This window comes from Parasteatoda tepidariorum, chromosome 10 (assembly GCF_982258835.1).
Source record: "Parasteatoda tepidariorum strain Cologne lab strain chromosome 10, Ptep-v5.0, whole genome shotgun sequence".
Classification (NCBI taxonomy): Eukaryota; Metazoa; Arthropoda; class Arachnida; order Araneae; family Theridiidae; genus Parasteatoda; species Parasteatoda tepidariorum.
Window position 1 is genome coordinate 7,459,130 of NC_141764.1, and position 18,052 is coordinate 7,477,181.

General features: G+C 31.8%; 1 protein-coding gene across 1 annotated transcript in view; it reads left to right on the top strand.

Annotated features, from left to right (window-relative positions):
- LOC107444343 (long-chain fatty acid transport protein 4) overlaps positions 1 to 18,052 on the top strand; it is a 51,620-nt gene that overhangs the window by 7,547 nt on the left and 26,021 nt on the right. The window contains exons 2-3 of the mRNA XM_043054787.3: positions 15,150 to 15,300; positions 16,924 to 17,161. Coding sequence (XP_042910721.2) covers positions 15,150 to 15,300; positions 16,924 to 17,161 — 389 coding nt within the window. The remainder of the gene's footprint in view (positions 1 to 15,149; positions 15,301 to 16,923; positions 17,162 to 18,052) is intronic.

Sequence of the window (18,052 nt, forward strand, 5' to 3'; positions counted from 1 at the left end):
CCTTACGCTGTTGCTACTCAGTCTCGATCACACACAACGTCGGCATGTATACACTCTACTGCTAATGGCAACACGAGAGCAACCACAAACGCGAACTTAATACAGTTCTCACGAGCAGCACTCAAAAGTACGGTGATCTTAATACAGCTCTCCCGGCTTCTCATAGATCTAAAATAAACGACGATGCAGACTAGACACAAAATTTGTGTAATTTGTATACAGTTCAAAATTTTTTTAAGAAAGTAACATATCTTTGGACTGGTTCAGTGACTAAGGGCTGAGGTTCGAATCACAGTGAGGGTGGAGAGCTTGAGATCAATAGGGTGCTTCACTTGGAAAGTAAAGGTGACTTGTGTCGACCGCATTGCTACAATCGTTAGGTTAGTCACGAAATTTCCGACCATTAATCTCCATGTTCCCCGAACTCACAACGGAAGTTATTCTATTGCATTTGACAGTGTTATAATTTTTGTTGAATCATGTAAAAAAAAGGGCAACGGAAAAAATATTGATTACATTTCCTCTTTCAATTACATAGCGGTAGATTCTACTCGTTGTAGTCAAGAAACGATTGAAACCTGCATCTCCTGTGGAAAATTGAGTGCTCTAGATAGACGGAAAGTGCTATAATTTTTGTTAAATGGGTAAGGGAAATAGCGCACTAGATAGAGGAAAAGTGGATAAAATGTAGATTAACGATACATTTTCAACTACGATAACAGGGGTATAAAATCTACCTTAAGCGATCAGTAATTGATTTTAAAAGAACAGGTCGATGCCGCAATACGAGATCGAAAAACGCCCAATATTGTTTGTTTGCTAGACATTGCAAGTATCATCTGTGTTAGAAAAAAGTAATTTTTGTGTTTGGTAATTTTAGGTTTGGGAAAATTTATTCTATATGCGATGTGATTTGCAGGAATGCGCCATTCTTTATAACTTTCTTATTTATATGAGTTTCAGCTTATCGAATATTATAACTTTCAATTCATTTTTCCTATTCATGTGAGTTTAAAAAATGACGTTAATGATGCTTATCAGAGATTTATGTTCAATTTATTTATTGTTATTAAGAAAAATTAAGTCTTATCGTGATGTTCAGTTTAATATCGTAAAATATCGATAATGAATTTGAATTGTCCTTGATTTTTTTTTTATTATTTGTGAGCTCATATCTGTAAATTAGATTTGAAAGGAATAATTCAAGAAGAAAGATATTTATCTGATATTGGGAAATTTATCATGATTATCTTTCAAATAAATATTGTAATGCAGTACGCGATTTCGTTTAACAATGGAAAACTTTTCATTTAACTTATTTAGTTAAAAAAAAATAATTTTCCTTAAATTGCGGTTCTTTTTTCCGTTACAATTGATAAGACTTTTAACATTATTTTTTTGAAGTTATATTTCAAAACCAGAATGGCAATTTAACCAGAATGGTCGTCCAACAACCTTCATAAAATTATCTATTTCTAGAGAAGTAATTTTATTTTATACCCGTCGTTGAACAGCCGACCTTATTTTTGGGTTTACGACTACAAATGTTCACTCCGTAGCCTTGTAATTTTGAACCCAAACCAGAAGACAGGGGAACTCTTGAATCCAGTATTGGGAGAAATTTGCCTTCGTGACTGACTTTTTGATGGAACTAATCCATATTTGCGTCACACGGAGAAGAAAACTTCCCACAGTTAGCCTGATAGCAAGGGGACTCTAACCCATGAACCGTCTACCACTGAATCATTCGAGTCGAATTGAGCACTGTGGTAGGTGCAAGCTGGATTCGTATCGACCAGCCATCGATGGGATTCGAAGTTCATCTCATTGGAAGGGAAACTCTCTATCCCCTGACCAATCACGGTTCAGGAGAAGTAATTTTAAAGTGTTAGGTTGTTTAAAAGCTGTACTCCAAATTCGAAGACAGTTTCGATTTGTCGAAACTGTCCCTGACCAATCACGGTTCAGGAGAAGTAATTTTAAAGTGTTAGGTTGTTTAAAAGCTGTACTCCAAATTCGAAGACAGTTTCGATTTGTCGAAACTGTCCCTGACCAATCACGGTTCAGGAGAAGTAATTTTAAAGTGTTAGGTTGTTTGAAAGCTGTACTCCAAATTCGAAGACAGTTTCGATTTGTCGAAACTGTCCCTGACCAATCACGGTTCAGGAGAAGTAATTTTAAAGTGTTAGGTTGTTTAAAAGCTGTACTCCAAATTCGAAGACAGTTTCGATTTATCGACAAACGAATAGCGCTGTTAAAAGCGCTGCATTATGTTTGTTTTAACTTTATTTATGCTAATTAAAATTTGAACTTTTAAATCGTTTTCTAAATTTAATTATTGCATCACTTCTCAGTTTGCGTATTTTGTTTATAATAGCTGCTAAATTATATTCAATGATACCATTTTTCTCCTACTAACATTGGTTATAAATTAAATATTGGTATTGTCAAGATTAGGCCAAAATAATTTTCTAAGTTCTTGACATTCCTACCTGCTCGACCCCACGTATTTTTATTATTTTGACAGATCGTGTGAAAAAGGATGAGATGGGGATTCCTAGCAACAATTTTACCTTTGCCCCAGATGGGCTCAAAATTGGTTCAATATGGTTCCTATATGAATCAATATTGGAATGTCTTGATTTTTTAATATTGGTCCTATATAGGGCCTATATTGCTTGAATAATGACTGATAGTTCCATATAGGACCTATATTGATTGTAAAGTGGCTCTAAAATATCAAGTGAATCGGACAATTCTATATCTGGTCAGTAAGGAAAAATAACAGTTCTTTAAAGCCTTATTAATCCAAGATTCATGAATATGAGTCCAATGAGAACCCAAGTTAATTTGCTGCTAGGGATGCTACATGGTACAGTGAGAAAAAAGAAGAAAAATATCACTCTGAATAATATTTATTCCAATTAATGGAACAAAATACCAGTTCTAATGGTACTAAGGGCTGACCTCAAAATGGGATAATTAGTCTAACTCTTATTAGCATATTTGAACGAAATCAGACTCATATGCGTTCATTATTTGCGCGTAATACTAAACAAGCTTACCTTTTATTCGACTGATTTTGTTCCAAGTTACCATTTTGTCATTTAAAATTACATACTTTGAAATGATTTAAAAATTAGTAGGAAGATTTTTATATTATTTCAAGTCAAATTTTTTTCAAATCTTTTTAAATAAAAAATAATGAATGATTATTGAGAATTATTTTTTACACGAAATTATTTTTGAGTTAACTAGTTTTTAAGAAAAATATTCGATCATCTTTCAAAACTCCGGATGCATAACTGAATACGCTAAAAGTTAAATTAGCATGAAGAGACCCAAATTTTCGTCCTCTCCCCTGAGTAAGCTTTTAAGTAAAATAATTTTTTAAAAAAAGGGGAAACAATTATGATCACAGAAAGGCGATCACAGGTTACCCATTGGCAAATTGGTTGTTGTCTAATCCCCCCCTTCCGTCTACGTTCTTTGGATTTAGCTTTTTCAGCCTCGGTAAGTTTAGGCCTTGGTATCGTTTTTTTTTTTTTTCCTTGCTTCAACTCTAACCTTTGGGGCCGTATCAAACAGTTTGGGACCCTCTTTATGTGTGATATTCGCCGGAATTAGTATTGAAAACGATCCGGTTTGAAGTGTAGGTTAGAATCTCTAATTCTTAATTAAAACAATAAAAACAAAAAAATATCGTTCAAATGATGAAATTCTCTTTTATTCACAACTCAAGAAGTATTTATGGGATCTCTCAGGTTCCTTATCTCAAAAATAAACTCACCAACTTTATGCATGACAAAATCAAAAGTGAAAACAAGAATTCTAAATAAAAATATCAAACAGCAGCGGTCACCATAGCAACGCATGCAGTGACGACGCATGCGCACTGTTTACTATGACTCTTGAACACATTTGAAAAGTGTGATGACGTCCAAAGTAAGATGCGCACGCCATCCAACTCAAAACACCATTTTGCTAATGGGTAATAATAAATGATGATTAAAAATAATTTTTTACATTGAATTACTTTTGAGAGTAAACGAATTTTATGAAATATTTTCGATCATCATTCAAAACTCTGAAGGCATAACTAAATACGCTAAAAGTGAAATTAACATGAAGAGACCCAAACTTTCGTCTGCTCCACTGAGTAAACTTTAAGAACTATATTTTTCAGATTGTGGCTACCCCCTCCAATTTTGATGGCCAAATCCTTCGAAAAGAAAAAAATATGGTTATTCGGAAAAAGTAAATTTTTTTTTTATCTAATTCCGTAACTTAATGATTAGATCTAATTAATTATCATAATTAAGATTAACACTTTGACCTATTGAAATTCGATTTTAGTGAGAGGAAATTCGATCATGCCAGTGAAAGTTAATTAGGCTTTTATCTTTACTTTTGGTTCGCAGTGCACCGATTTCTGATATGAGGCATTACTTGGTACCTAATAAGATTTCAAAATGTCATTTTAAAAAATAAAAATATCAACTCCTAGAATGGATAGTAAGAGAATATGGATTGTTGTAACGGTGTCTTTTGCACAATTCGCTTTTTATTTAAAAAGCTGAAAACGCTTCCATTGGAATTAAATATATCTTTAGCCTTAATTACGTGTTTTTAAATTTCCTTAAAATGATTCAACTAAGTATCTTTATGCATCGTCGAAAATTCATTTACAGTTTGTGGCAAAATTTAAATTTTTAAAAACTGCTTTTTCTATGATACCAGATAAATAGTTTTATTCACTTCTTGATCAAATCATACGCAATCGAAAAAGTTATTTATAACCAAACGAATACCACCTAAGTTTTTAAAAAGCACTGTGCTTTGGCTTAATTGCAATTTGTATTAAAATTAATTATAATCAATACATATAATTATTGTCATAACTAAATTGTAGTAATTAATAAAAATAGTTAACAATAATTTTTATAATAATTAATTATTTTAATAATTATTACAAAAATAGTTAATAATTTTTTTAATAATTAACTATTTTAATTATTATTATAATTATTAATGGTAGCAGGTTATGTTTTTACATTAAAAAAGGAAATTATTTGAAAGCTTTTGACCTAGATTGCGAAAAAATATGAAGAATTAACATTGGAATTTAAAGATTATAATCTTAAACTTTGAGTTATCTTTTCGTTAATAGTTCCATTCTAGGATTTTTTCGTTAATTTAGAATAAGTTTTTTAACCCAGATAATTATTTTTCGATAGAAAAAGCATTAGTTGTAAAAATTCGCGATAATTATTCAATGGTTTAACGAATAATGCATATTTTAGTACATAAATTGAGAATTCGCAGATTACGATTTTGAAATCTTCTCAAATGTTTCTAAATATTTTTTTTTATAAAAAAGTAAAATTAATTTTATTTTTATACTTTCTATTAAGAACTTAAAATTACCAGCAAAAAAAAAAGTAGTTCTAAAATTATAGAACAAATTTTGGGAGTAATTTTCATTTTTGAAACGGCGTTTAAGCGATTGAACATTAAATGTCTATTTACTAAATTCTCTCTATTTCTCACATGTGTTTATTTATTCAATTATTTTCACCTCATCAATGGGTGACTTCTCAAGGTAAGGAATGCTTTAGAAACCGGTTGGAGCAATTTAAGAATGTAACTCCAAAGTTGATTCGTATCGATCAATCTATCTGACTTTGAATAAATTTTCAAACGCAAAAAAAGTTTTGAATATACTAAGAGGCATTAAAATAATCACACTTTCACAAAAACGCAATTGTCCGAAAATTCAGATTTTTTTAAAACTCATATTAGGGGTTATGTGTGTTTAGATAGGGAGGGGAAACATATTTGGGGAAGATTTACGTATCTTGATCTGTGGCAGAATTATCGCCAACTCTTGGCAACTTCCGGACAGCGGCCCCCGAGAAACTTAAAAAAAAAAAAAAAAAACTTTAAAAAAAAATTCACAGAAAGAGACCAACTCGAAGTATAAGTCGTAGCCACCAAAGGGAAAAACATCTAAATGTTTTTATTTAAAGACATTTGCAAGTTTAAAATCAATTTGGCGCCTTGGCGATTGCAGTTGGCGCGACAGATCACGATGCAGAAATATCCCCCATATTTTCTTCAATTTTTATTTTTTAAATAAAACAGAAGAAATATTTTAGACGAATTTTGAGAACATGGTAGAAAAAAAATTTAAACCGCGAGGTTGTAATTTCGGGTGTTAACTTTATGCTAGTGGGTACCTTAAGTTTTATTTTGTTTTGCTCTGCTGTAAGTACCATACTTAAACTTGTAAAATTATGAACGGGTACAGTATAATGTCTACAGAGCATGATGAAGTTAGAATTTTAGTATTCAACGATTAACTGTGAAACTTGTAATAAAAAATACCAAGAGGACCGCTCTACAGTCCAGAAACACGCAGTTACGGAATAGAAATGTAACGAGTTTGAAAGGTTAATTTTATTGTAATAGTAGCATCGAGCTCTCAGTTTTTTTTTATTTAAAAAAAAAACTTGTAATGTAAACGATACTTATGTTACTTTGCTACGCTAGCGGGAGAACACCTCTATTGCGAAAATATTTCAACGCTACCTAGAAAGTGAAGTAAAAAGTTTATGTATATATATATATATGTATTACTAATAGCTAGTCATCAAAAATAATTGTAATAAAGTTAACAAATCTCGTCATTATTTCCCGATGACCATGTCTAAGCATTATATTAATGAACTACGATGCATAATTTTAATTCATATTCTCTTTGATAGGGAAATATCGAATATTAATAGTTAACGAAGTCTTCTTTAACACCTATTGGCTACTTTTTGTTCCCTTTAGTTACATAACCTTTCATTATGTTAAGTACAAGTTAAGTTAACATTATGTGGAATAAAAAAAATTTCCCGAATAATTATTTCCCCCCTCAAATTTAAAAGATATTGGTTACATTAGAAAATTTTAGAACATCTAAATCATTCGAAAATGTATAAGCAATTATATAAACGTTGTAAATCCAACAGTTAACAAACGACAATCTAGTTAAAATTTTAATATTCGAGCTACCACTTTCGGAATCTGCAGAAATTAATGACTTTTGGTGGAATCTAGTGGTTTACCAACTAGAGGAATAAAGTCACTGCATTTTAGAGTAATTTTAGTCTTTTTATTTAACAAATAAGGAAAACATTACTAGGTTTTAGTCATTTTGGACGACAGTAAAATTTTAAGGTCAAATTTTTACCTTTCATCATATTTCTCATTGTTAATTCACTCTTTTTAATTGAGCATAAAATAGCTTAAGCTTTTTCTACAGCTTAACTATTTGCTCATTTTAATTTTACGAAGACATTGGCAGCTTTTACCGTAAATATTCTCATTATCTATTATTGTTTTTCCCACCAATTGTGTTTACGTTTTTCCTTCATGACTTGTACTTTTACTTTTTATGACTCAAAGAAATTTCCTGCTTTCAAATAATAATTTTCCTTTGTTGTTCTCAATAATTGATCGTCATTTTTGTTCATTCATGTTCAAAACAATTTCCGAGTTTTAGTGACTGTTTAATTTTTAAAAGAGTCAAATCTATTTTTTGAAGGTGATTGCTTTAGAACAGATTGCTTTAGAAATATTACGCAAACATGCTTTCAGTAATATTAGACTTCGTAGCAAAAATAAGCAAAAAAAACTCATGCTTACTAAAAAATTTTCGGAATACTCCCTTTCCTTTATTTTCACGTTGACTTTTACAATAGTAATCTAATTTTAGGATGAATTCAAATAAAAAATATTACTTAGAGTTAAATAAAAAATTTTAATTAAAATACTTTTTATGAAGCTTTGTATGTTTTCTTCTACGGTTGAATTTTTTGATCTACCAGCACGGAGAAAAAAAAATCCGGTAAAATTACCGTTGTTGTTGTCGTATGCCATTAAGGCAAAGGGGTGAGCTTCTTGTTTTTCAGTGGTGAATCCAAGAATTCTACTTTTGCCACACACATACGTCGCAATCCGTTAATATGTGCCTACGAAAGCTGTAGTGCAATGGTGAAAGAGGATAACTACATTCAAAGTTGAACAAAAGTTTAGTAGATACCAGGACAAAATTTGTTATAGGGTCCATCCTCAAGGGACAGGATGAATTATTTCCATATTTTGTAGAGTTTTTGCACACCCTTTATACAAAATTGTAGTTTCTATATAGATATTTTATGACCGTCGTTGAACAGTCCACCCAATTAAGGTTTACAACTACTGATGCTCAACTCCGTAACCTTGTAATTAAGCCGTAAAAGATAAGGAAACTCCTGGATCAAGTATTGGGAGAAATTTGCCTTCGTGGAAGACTTTTTGATGGAACTAACTTGTATTTGCGTGACATGGAGAGGAAAACCTCCTGACGGCAAGGGGACTCCAACCCATGAACCGTCTACCACTGAGGATATTTCACGTCAGCACTGTGGTCGGTGCCAGTTGAATGCGGAATCCGTATCGACCAGCCATCTCTGGGATTCGAACCCGTTTTTACCTCATTGGAAGGCGAACGCTCTATACCCTGAGCTATCACGTCTCTCTATATAGATATTCTCTGCCATTTTCTTTTGGAAAAAAAAAAAAAAAAAAAAGCAAATACTATCAATCCCGCCTTCAGCTGTCGTGGAATTACGACTCCCTCTCCTTCTCCTCTCTCTTGAGTACATCATGTGTAAATTGCGTGTCTAATTTTTCTTAAATTGTCACTTAAAATAGAAATGTCTAATTTTTTTTTCTTTCTTTTACTGAATTTCGATTATTTCTAAATTTCACATAGAGTTAACATGTGCTCTAGGTTTTTCACCACTAGCGGTTTAAAATCGGGTGGTTTGACTTTTTCTAGAAAAAAAAATCTCGTATAGAAGAAAGTAGTACATCCATAACTTCTCGAGAATATAACTGAATGAATATCTTGGTAAAATCAGATGAGTATCTAGATCGAACAGCATGCGATCGAGCTACATGAATATTACCCTCCCCCCCCACACTAATTATAAATGTCTGCCTTAATGATTTCCATTATTTGTCTAAATTATTTTTTCCTTGGTACGATTTAAGGAGGAAATCATTTTGAGAAATCATTTGTTCTGAAAATGACGCTCAACGTCCACAGGAAGAAAAGCCATAATTTTGTGAAAAGGAAAATTGTTTGTGATCTAATTTTTTTTATGTTAAAAAGAGTCAATCCAAAGCTGCGTTGTCTAGGCCTATAAATTTTTTCAAAAATCTAGACATCGATTTTTATAAATTTCATCTAGGTGAAAAAAATATCTAACCAAATTGGCAATTATTAAAAGGGTTTGTACGTAGATGTATGTGTATATGTATTTGTATATGTATGTATATATGTATACATATGTATGCATGTATATATGCATATGTATATATATATGTATAAATATGCTTATCTGTATGTATATATGTATGCGTACATATATATGCATATATAGTACGCCTCAAGTGTATGCGTACATATATATGCATATATATACGCCTCAAGTGTAGAATTCCGGCTATTTTACTTTCTTTGGCAAAAGAGCTTTGTAAAACAATATAGAATGTCGTTAGAAATAGAAAATCAGTAAATAAAACATGAAAAGAACGTAGATACTGCCTAATCATTCACCGAAGATAAGACGGCGAAATAGTCTATTATTATCCCTTTCAATTCAAGTATTGATAAAAACAACTTTTAAGCAGAAATAATGCTAAGTACACGCTTATCACAAGGTCCTTATTTATGATATGTCATCCAATTCGCATACTTTTTTTTTAAATAAAAAAAAAGACAATCAATGCGATGACACGTGGATTAAAATTAAGAATTAAAAAAAAACAAACTTAAAAACAGATTTATTGTGTCTAACGCTTCAACCTCAATCATAAAATATAATAATAGCCAATTAAAGCTTCAGTAAAATTATTTATTGCATTTACCTGATGCTTTATAATTACTTTCATTCGTTCATTTACAGCATTCATCAATAGATTGCAATTGGGTATAATATAGCCTACGTCACAGGTTGTGTTGTTCCTACTAAATTTAACCCATGAACGGCATTTTCTGCGAGCCTAACTTCAAGCCACAAATAAACAAACGAAGTGTTCGATGGTTTAAATAGCTGCTCGCCAGATTTTATTGCATTATAAAGAAAAGTTATTGAAACTAAATACAACTAAATAAACAACAAGAACTAAAACAAATAACAACAACTACTAATAACAATAACTAAATAAACAACAGCTAAATTCCATTCGTTTAGCATTGCGTCATATGTTGTTCCTACTAAATCGAAGTAGTTGTGTTTTTTTCATATTATACCCAATTAAAAATGGTGGTTTTCAGCAACTTGCAGTTAAAAATGAAATGAGTAATATTCAAATTAAAATTAAGCCTTTTTTTTATTTTCTTAATGCTTAGTTCCTATTTTTCAAATACGTTTTTTTTCGTGATTTTCTGTAAATTTTTTGGAGAATTTATTCAGCTACTTTTAAAAAAATTTTTTTAAAAACTTGTTAGTATAAACCACTATAGTGCTAAAAAACATAAAAGAAGGACGCGTGTTCTTCAGAGCGCAGAAAAATGGCAACTCTCTCGTACAAACGATTTTAGCGCTATACTGCGGTTAAAGGCTTAACTATTAAATGGGCGAGTTTATCATTTGCTTTCTCTTTATTTTTAATTGAATTTATGAGTTTTATTTTAGTTCCATAAAAAGCTTATACGATAAAGTTTTAAGGATGTCATATGTTAAGACGACATAAGGTACCTACATTTTCTAAAGTTAATTACGATTTATTTTAAATATATTAACATCTCACCATTTTTATTTTTCTTTAGTTTATTACAATGTTAAACAAAATTGATATTTATGTGGTTAACTTGTGCCATTAATCCTTATACACTGAAAATTAAATTCCCGAAAAGCATTATTACTATAGGTATTTTCTTTTCTCTGTTTAATGTAATTTATAGTATGACGAACTGAAATAAACAAGACGAAATAAAAATATAACATGCATACTTTTTACGTTTAGTAGAACTAAAATCCAAGATAAAAAAATTTTAAAATTCACTTATCTTAGATTTTAGTTTTACTAAACGTAGATTAATTAGAATTGATTGATTAGAAATTGATTTGAAAATTGTAGAATTGATTTGAAAACTTTATATTTCTGCACAAATTGCCAATAAAAAAATTCAAAACACAAAAATAAATTGCCGCAACTCTATTTTTGTTCAATAATAATATTTCTTGAAACCTTAAAATATAAAGATAATTCTTGTGCATACACACAGAATTATCTTATTCGTTTATGTTCTAAATATTATCGTGCATGGTATAATCGTACGATACAAAACATAGAATAGAAACACAGCATAATGAACAGTTGGGGTTCAAGCATTCATATCTACAGTGTGAACTAACAGTTTCTAGTGTAGCTAGAGGGAGCAAGAGCTTGTTGGGATAAGAGAAACTTTTAGAAAAGCGTCGTGATGACGTCAAATTGATTGTCTATACATATTATCGTTCATGGCATAAATATTAGATAATCTTTTGTTACATAAATAAATAAAAAATTCTATTGATAATTGGCTTAGGCGTATAAAAATGAATGGAATAAGTCTTCGGTAATTTTAAATGTAGTTATTTCTAATTGTTGTAGTAAAAATATTTTAAAAAATTGACAAAATGTAACTTTTTTTAATGAGTATTTGTTTAAATGGATTGCCCCGAAAAGAAATAGCTTTTCTTAGATTGGTAACGCCATCTGTGTAAACAGTGATAGAAGTTGTCTGCTATGCTTAGTCAATACTTCAGGTTATTAATATTTTCAAAACCAATTTATGAAATAAGATATTTGCTTTAAAATATAATTATTTAAAATATAAAATATTATTAGTATCTTTAATTTACCTTTAAAAACTCCCGGGGTGAGATATTCGAAATAATGACTAACGTATCTTTAGTTTTCTATTATAATGATAAAATCAATGAAAATATTTTGAAGGTCATTCTTGACAAAATCAAAATTCAATTCCATTCCAAAACTGCTAAAAAATACTTAATATCTAAAGATGCTTAATATTTTGAGCCTATGTTTAACTGAACGATTGAAAAATGGAACACAGAAATTTTTTAAAACTAGGGAAAATTCGAGTTAATAAATTAACTGTTAACACGTTGAATGCCATGGGGGTCACCACTGACCGGCACTGAGTTTGATCGCGTCGCCACGGGGGTCATCAGTGACCGGCGAAGCCAAGATTATTTTATAAGGCAAAGTACGAAATTTGGACAAAATCTATCAAATGGTTCCTGAGAAAAATAATTTCAAATATAAATTATTTTTTTTAGAAAAATGCAATTTCTCCAAAACTATTCGACCTACTTCGTTCAAATTTCGAATTTTACCATTTAAAATTATATTCTTTAAACCTATGTAAAAAAGTTAAAACAAATTTAAGAAAATATCATATGACCATCATATAACGCCATCTATTACCATCTATGGCCTCTTACATCGCACCCGTTTATAGGGTGGACCAGGGCCGGATTAACCTATAGGCACACTAGGCACGTGCCTAGGGCCTACGAAATTCAGAGGCCTACGAAAAACTTGGGAGAAAAAAATTTGTTGACAAAAATAATTTAGCTTTAAAAACAACAAGTGTATTTTGCACAAAATTATGAAGATACAAATAAAAATATAATATTTTTCGGTAATAAATTATTTTGCAGAATCTTATGATCTAATACATTACTTTTTTGGATTCAACAAAATCTTGTATTATGCTGTCGAATTCCAAACTACGCAAAATGTCGTATTCAATAGACATAAGTGCGAGCGATGCCAAACGATCTTGATTCATTGTTGACCGCAAATAATTTTTTATCAATTTTAATCTGGAGAAAGATCTTTCTCCATCTGCATTTGATCCAAGAATCGACAAATATATTCTTAATGCAATGTGAACGTTAGGAAAAGTATTCACAAGTTTATCTTTAATTTCAGCCTTCAGCATTTCTTGTGCAGATTTATGTTCATCTAAATTTGAAAATAGTAAAAATTCATCTACAAAGTTTTTCTCTAAATCGGATGAGTAAATTTTCACCAAATTTTGCGCTTTTAGTTTAATCTCAGATTCTGACAAATCTTTGTGTAATTTCCTTGTAATTCGGGTTCGATAAAACATCGATTAATCACACTTTTTGGTCGATCCAGAAAACTGGGAAATTCAGACATCCTGGGATAGCGATGGTCCCGAGCATCCCAAATAATTGGTTCTCTACTATATAAATATTTCTTGTAATTAATCTCTCTATCAATTTCACTGTTTTCTTTGCTGGCTTGTTGTTGTATTGTTGACGTGAAGTGTTTACATAGTTATTGATCGAACTAATCATAATGGTATTATCGATATCAACTGCAATATCGGCAGTTTGTCGGTATTGCAGATAAAGTTCAATAAACAAATTCGTAAATTAAAATCCATATTAATAAAAATGTAAAAAAAAAAATATGCAAGAAAATTTTAGCATATATTTTGAAAAGAGGGCAGGAGGGGAGGGCCCAAAAACGGCTATGCTAGGGCCTACGAAAGGTATAATCCGGCTCTGTGCCTAGGGCCTACGAAAGGTATAATCCGGCTCTGGGGTGGACCCATTCATACATCCATTCTTTCCTCCACAGATCGTAAATTTGACCAGAACCAGAAAACTACCAATCTCCAATTCAGTACCCCCAGAGGCATTTATTTAGTATGGGAACATGGATGACTTTGTGACCCGACAGATTTAACGTGCACCAGTCACCATTTACTACACGGAGAGTCTTCGGCTGGCTGGATTCGAACTCCCGTTCTCACGAACATGAGTCCAGCACCCTGTCAACCAGGCTAATTTACACAAATAAATTTATGATTGATATTCACACTATTTGTCAGTGTCCTTCGACACATGTAAAAAAAAAAAAAAACGAGGATTTCTTTCACAATTTGTAATATAAAGCGTGCGGTATTTTTGATTCTCTAAAATTTTTTTGACATTGTATACAATACAATTTTGCAATCAACAGTTTCTTTTTATAGATAGTTAAATAGTATACGGTTGCCTGATTTTAGAATTTTGATAGGTACCTTCGTTGTGCAATTAACGATGCAAGATTTTTTTTTTAGTCATCGAAATATGTTTTTATCAGTTTCAACTGTAGCAAAACGAGATTTGAAAGATTCTAAAATCTGAGAAACATGTTTTGAATTACTTATTCACGACCATAATTCGCATAACGTTATTGCTTTAAAATTATGAGGAAAAATTCGCAATAGTCTAAAAATCATCAAGCGATATTTCTCATGATCGAATAAATCAACTTCTTGATTTTCTACTTTTGTTTGAAAGATTTTGTGCGGTTAAATGATACTACATCATTAAAAGTAAAAAATAAAAAAACACAAATTAAAAATTTAGCCTAATTCCAAGATGGCAAGTGTAGAGGCCTAGAAATAGCAACATACAATTTTATTTTTATTTTATAACCATCGTTGAACAACTGACCCGATTTTCGGGTTTGCGACTACTAGAGTTCAACTCCGTAACCTTTTAATTTTGAACCCAATCCAGAAGACAAGGAAACTTCCGCATCAAGTATTGGGAGAAATTTTGCCTTCGCCGAGGACCTCTTGATGGAACTAACCCGCATTTGCTTTACATGGAGAGGGAGACCACGGAAACCTCCCATGGTTAGCCTGATGGCAAGGGACTCTAACCCTTGATCCGTCTACCACTGATGATATTTTACGTCAGCATTGTGGAAGGTGCAAGCCAGTTGCGGAATTCGTATCGACCAGCCATCGCTGGGATTCGAACCCGGTTCACCAGATTGGAAGGAGAACATTCTATCCTCTGAGCCATCACGGAATCTAAAGTTATTGATATTTTTTTTAGTCCATGTTATCAGATAGTTTTTTCTATTATCCGGGGACTTACGATCCGTGAGCAGCTGTTTATCGAGAATCTAACAGCTACATTTATGGTGAAATCCATAATTAAGATGCAATGATGGAAAGTGTATTTTAAGATCAATCTAATTAACCTTTCCTCTTTATTTTCTTTCAGAGCTGTCAGATTGTATGCGTTGTTTCTTTTCTTTCTTAAAAAATGTCATTTGCTTAATCAGTCGGTGGCCGATCTTTTTACAAACACCGCCAAGAAATACGGTAATAAAGTGTGCTTCATCTACGAGGATCAAGAATGGACATTCAGGGATGTGAGTATTTAATTATTTTTTTAATGCTTTTGTTTTGTAGTAAGGATTCAGATACACTATCTTACAATAATGAAAGAGACACAAGATACTTTCAGCTATTGGCAATTATTATTTGTTTTTTAAATTAAGAAATAATTTTACAGGTGAAATAATTTTACAGGTGTTTAAATTATTGGAATTCTCATACGCATCAATAAAGTTTAACCCTTCCTGAAGCACCGGCTGTAAATGACGAACGAAAAAGTGTTTTTGAAAACCCTTTGGCAGAAAATACAGGGTGTCTATAAAGGAACTCCGGGGTTTTGAGGCAAAATATTTTAATGAAATAAAAAACATACATGCATGTTTTATACATGACTGAAAAGCTTACATTTTCAAGTTTTTTTTAACACTTAGTAAAGTTCTATATGAGCCCCGTTAGTGGCACGACAGACGTCTAAACGGTATTCTACCTCTTCCCATGTCCTGGCGAGCATGTCTGGGGGGACGGTTGCCACACAATTGACTATTCGTTCCCTGAGATATTGAACATCACGAATTTTCTCTGCATACTCAAGATTCTTGATATGCCCCCAGAAGAAAAAATCCAACCGAGTCAGATCAGGGCTCCTTGGAGGCCATGGAATAGGTCCCTCCCTTCCGATCCACCTGTTGCCGAGCCGAGCGTCCAATGCCTCACGCACACGTAAACTGAAGTGTGGCGGGGTCCCATCTTGTTGAAAGTAAACTAAACCCTTCTCCGCCTCAATGTCATCTAACTGAGGAAAAAGATACTCCTCCAACCTGCAGCGCCGCCAACAGTTGATACAAACATTCCCAATTGGTATGAGTAAAACTTTTTGAGCTACTCTTTTCAGAGAAATCGACTAAACTTTGCTATCTTTTATAGTTAGTGAGATATGAATTTTTAAAACCCCGGAGTTCTTTTATAGACACCCTGTATAGTAATGAACTTGTAACTTGCTTTCAATCGATTTAATTATCGTACGCAATAAGTGCATAGTTTCGTAAACCTAGCCTTAATATTCATGGAAATACGAACTTTCGGAAAAGAAAAACTACTTTTGTTGCATTTTATTCCTTTTATAAAAAATTTTATAAAATTCTCGGATTAAGTTTTAAATTTAAAAATATCATTTTAAAATTCGAAATATATTCGATGAAAATTGCGGAAAAGTGGGCAAACAAAATAATCCTTTCATACTGCGCATGCGTACAAAACGTTTTAAAAAAAAAAGGTTCAAATAATTTTGTAACAGCTGGTCTGGGAAGCAAAGACGGTGTTAATATTTCTCAGTGTTAATAATAATAATATTAATTTCTAAACTCCATCAGATGGCGCTCTGCGCAGTAATATAAAAAGATGTATTTAGTTTCCTCTATGTCACTGAACACAATTCCTTGTTTTTGTTATTAAATATACTTTGTTAAAGGCGTTTGTAATGCGTTAAAACCCAGAGATCATCGTATTTAACAGACGGTTTGGACGCAATGCTGACCACATTGCCGAAATCATGCCTTTGTCACGAAGTTGTGAATCCTTTTAGAAGTGTCTTACTTTGCTTTAAGACTGAACATTTGTGTACAACATAGATTGACAAATGTGTTTCTATTTTGTAACAGGTGGATGAATTCAGCAATAAAGTAGCCAATTGCTTTTTAATGAATGGTTATAAGAAAGGGGACGAGGTTGCCCTTATCATGGAAAATTGCCCGGAGTTTATTTGCTTTTGGCTTGGAATGGCCAAAATTGGCGTGGTCACAGCGCTCATCAATACAAATGTGCGAGAAGACGCTTTGGGACATTCCATCAACATATTAGATGCAAAGGCTGTTATATTTGGGAAAAATATGTCTCATGGTTTGCATTATTTCTATATTTGATACCAATCAATCTCGTAGTTTTATTACATTAAATGTTTTCAATCTTGTGCTTATCAGGAATTCTTAGACAGTCTTCGAAGCTTTGCGAATATGTTACAGTGAATGACCGAAGGCCAGAGACTTTCACCGGTGCATATCAACAATTGCATAGTCACTTTGGTAAATGTCCTAAATATTTGTTTTATCCGATTTGATATTATTATATTTAATCGATGTTTTTAAATATCCGCCGAGGATAGATTAGGAGGAGCATCAGTGTAGGGTATACTACACTAATGGATGGAAATTAACTAGACCTGGTGCATATTTCGGACATTTACCGAAGCGACTATGCGATTGTCAACATTCACCACCGTGCATATATATATATATATATATATATATATATATATATATATATATATATATATGCTAAGAGAATCATTTTATAATTTCTGAAATGTTTAGACCATGCAATTTCTTATACATATCAATGAAGTTAAAAGCTTTTTAAGGTTTGAGGGACCGACGATAAATTACAAGCAGAAAATAATGTTTTTGAACATTATGTGTCAAAAATTGTATCAATAGATTTGTGACTTGTTACAGTTATTTTGGTTATTCTATGCACACAAAAAAATCACTCAATTTCGTAAGCCTAGCTAAAAATATTTAGGGAAATGCGGACATTTTTACAAAGAAAAAACAACTTTTTCTTTTTGTCGTACGTTATTTTGCTATAACTTTAAGAAATATTCAATGAATTTAAACAAAATTTTCAGAGAATTTTAAAAATTAATTGCAAAATTTTTGCTTTGAAATTTGAAAAAAATTTGAAAAAAAATTGTTAAAAACTGCGCTAACTAAAACTAGTTCTTTTATACAGCGC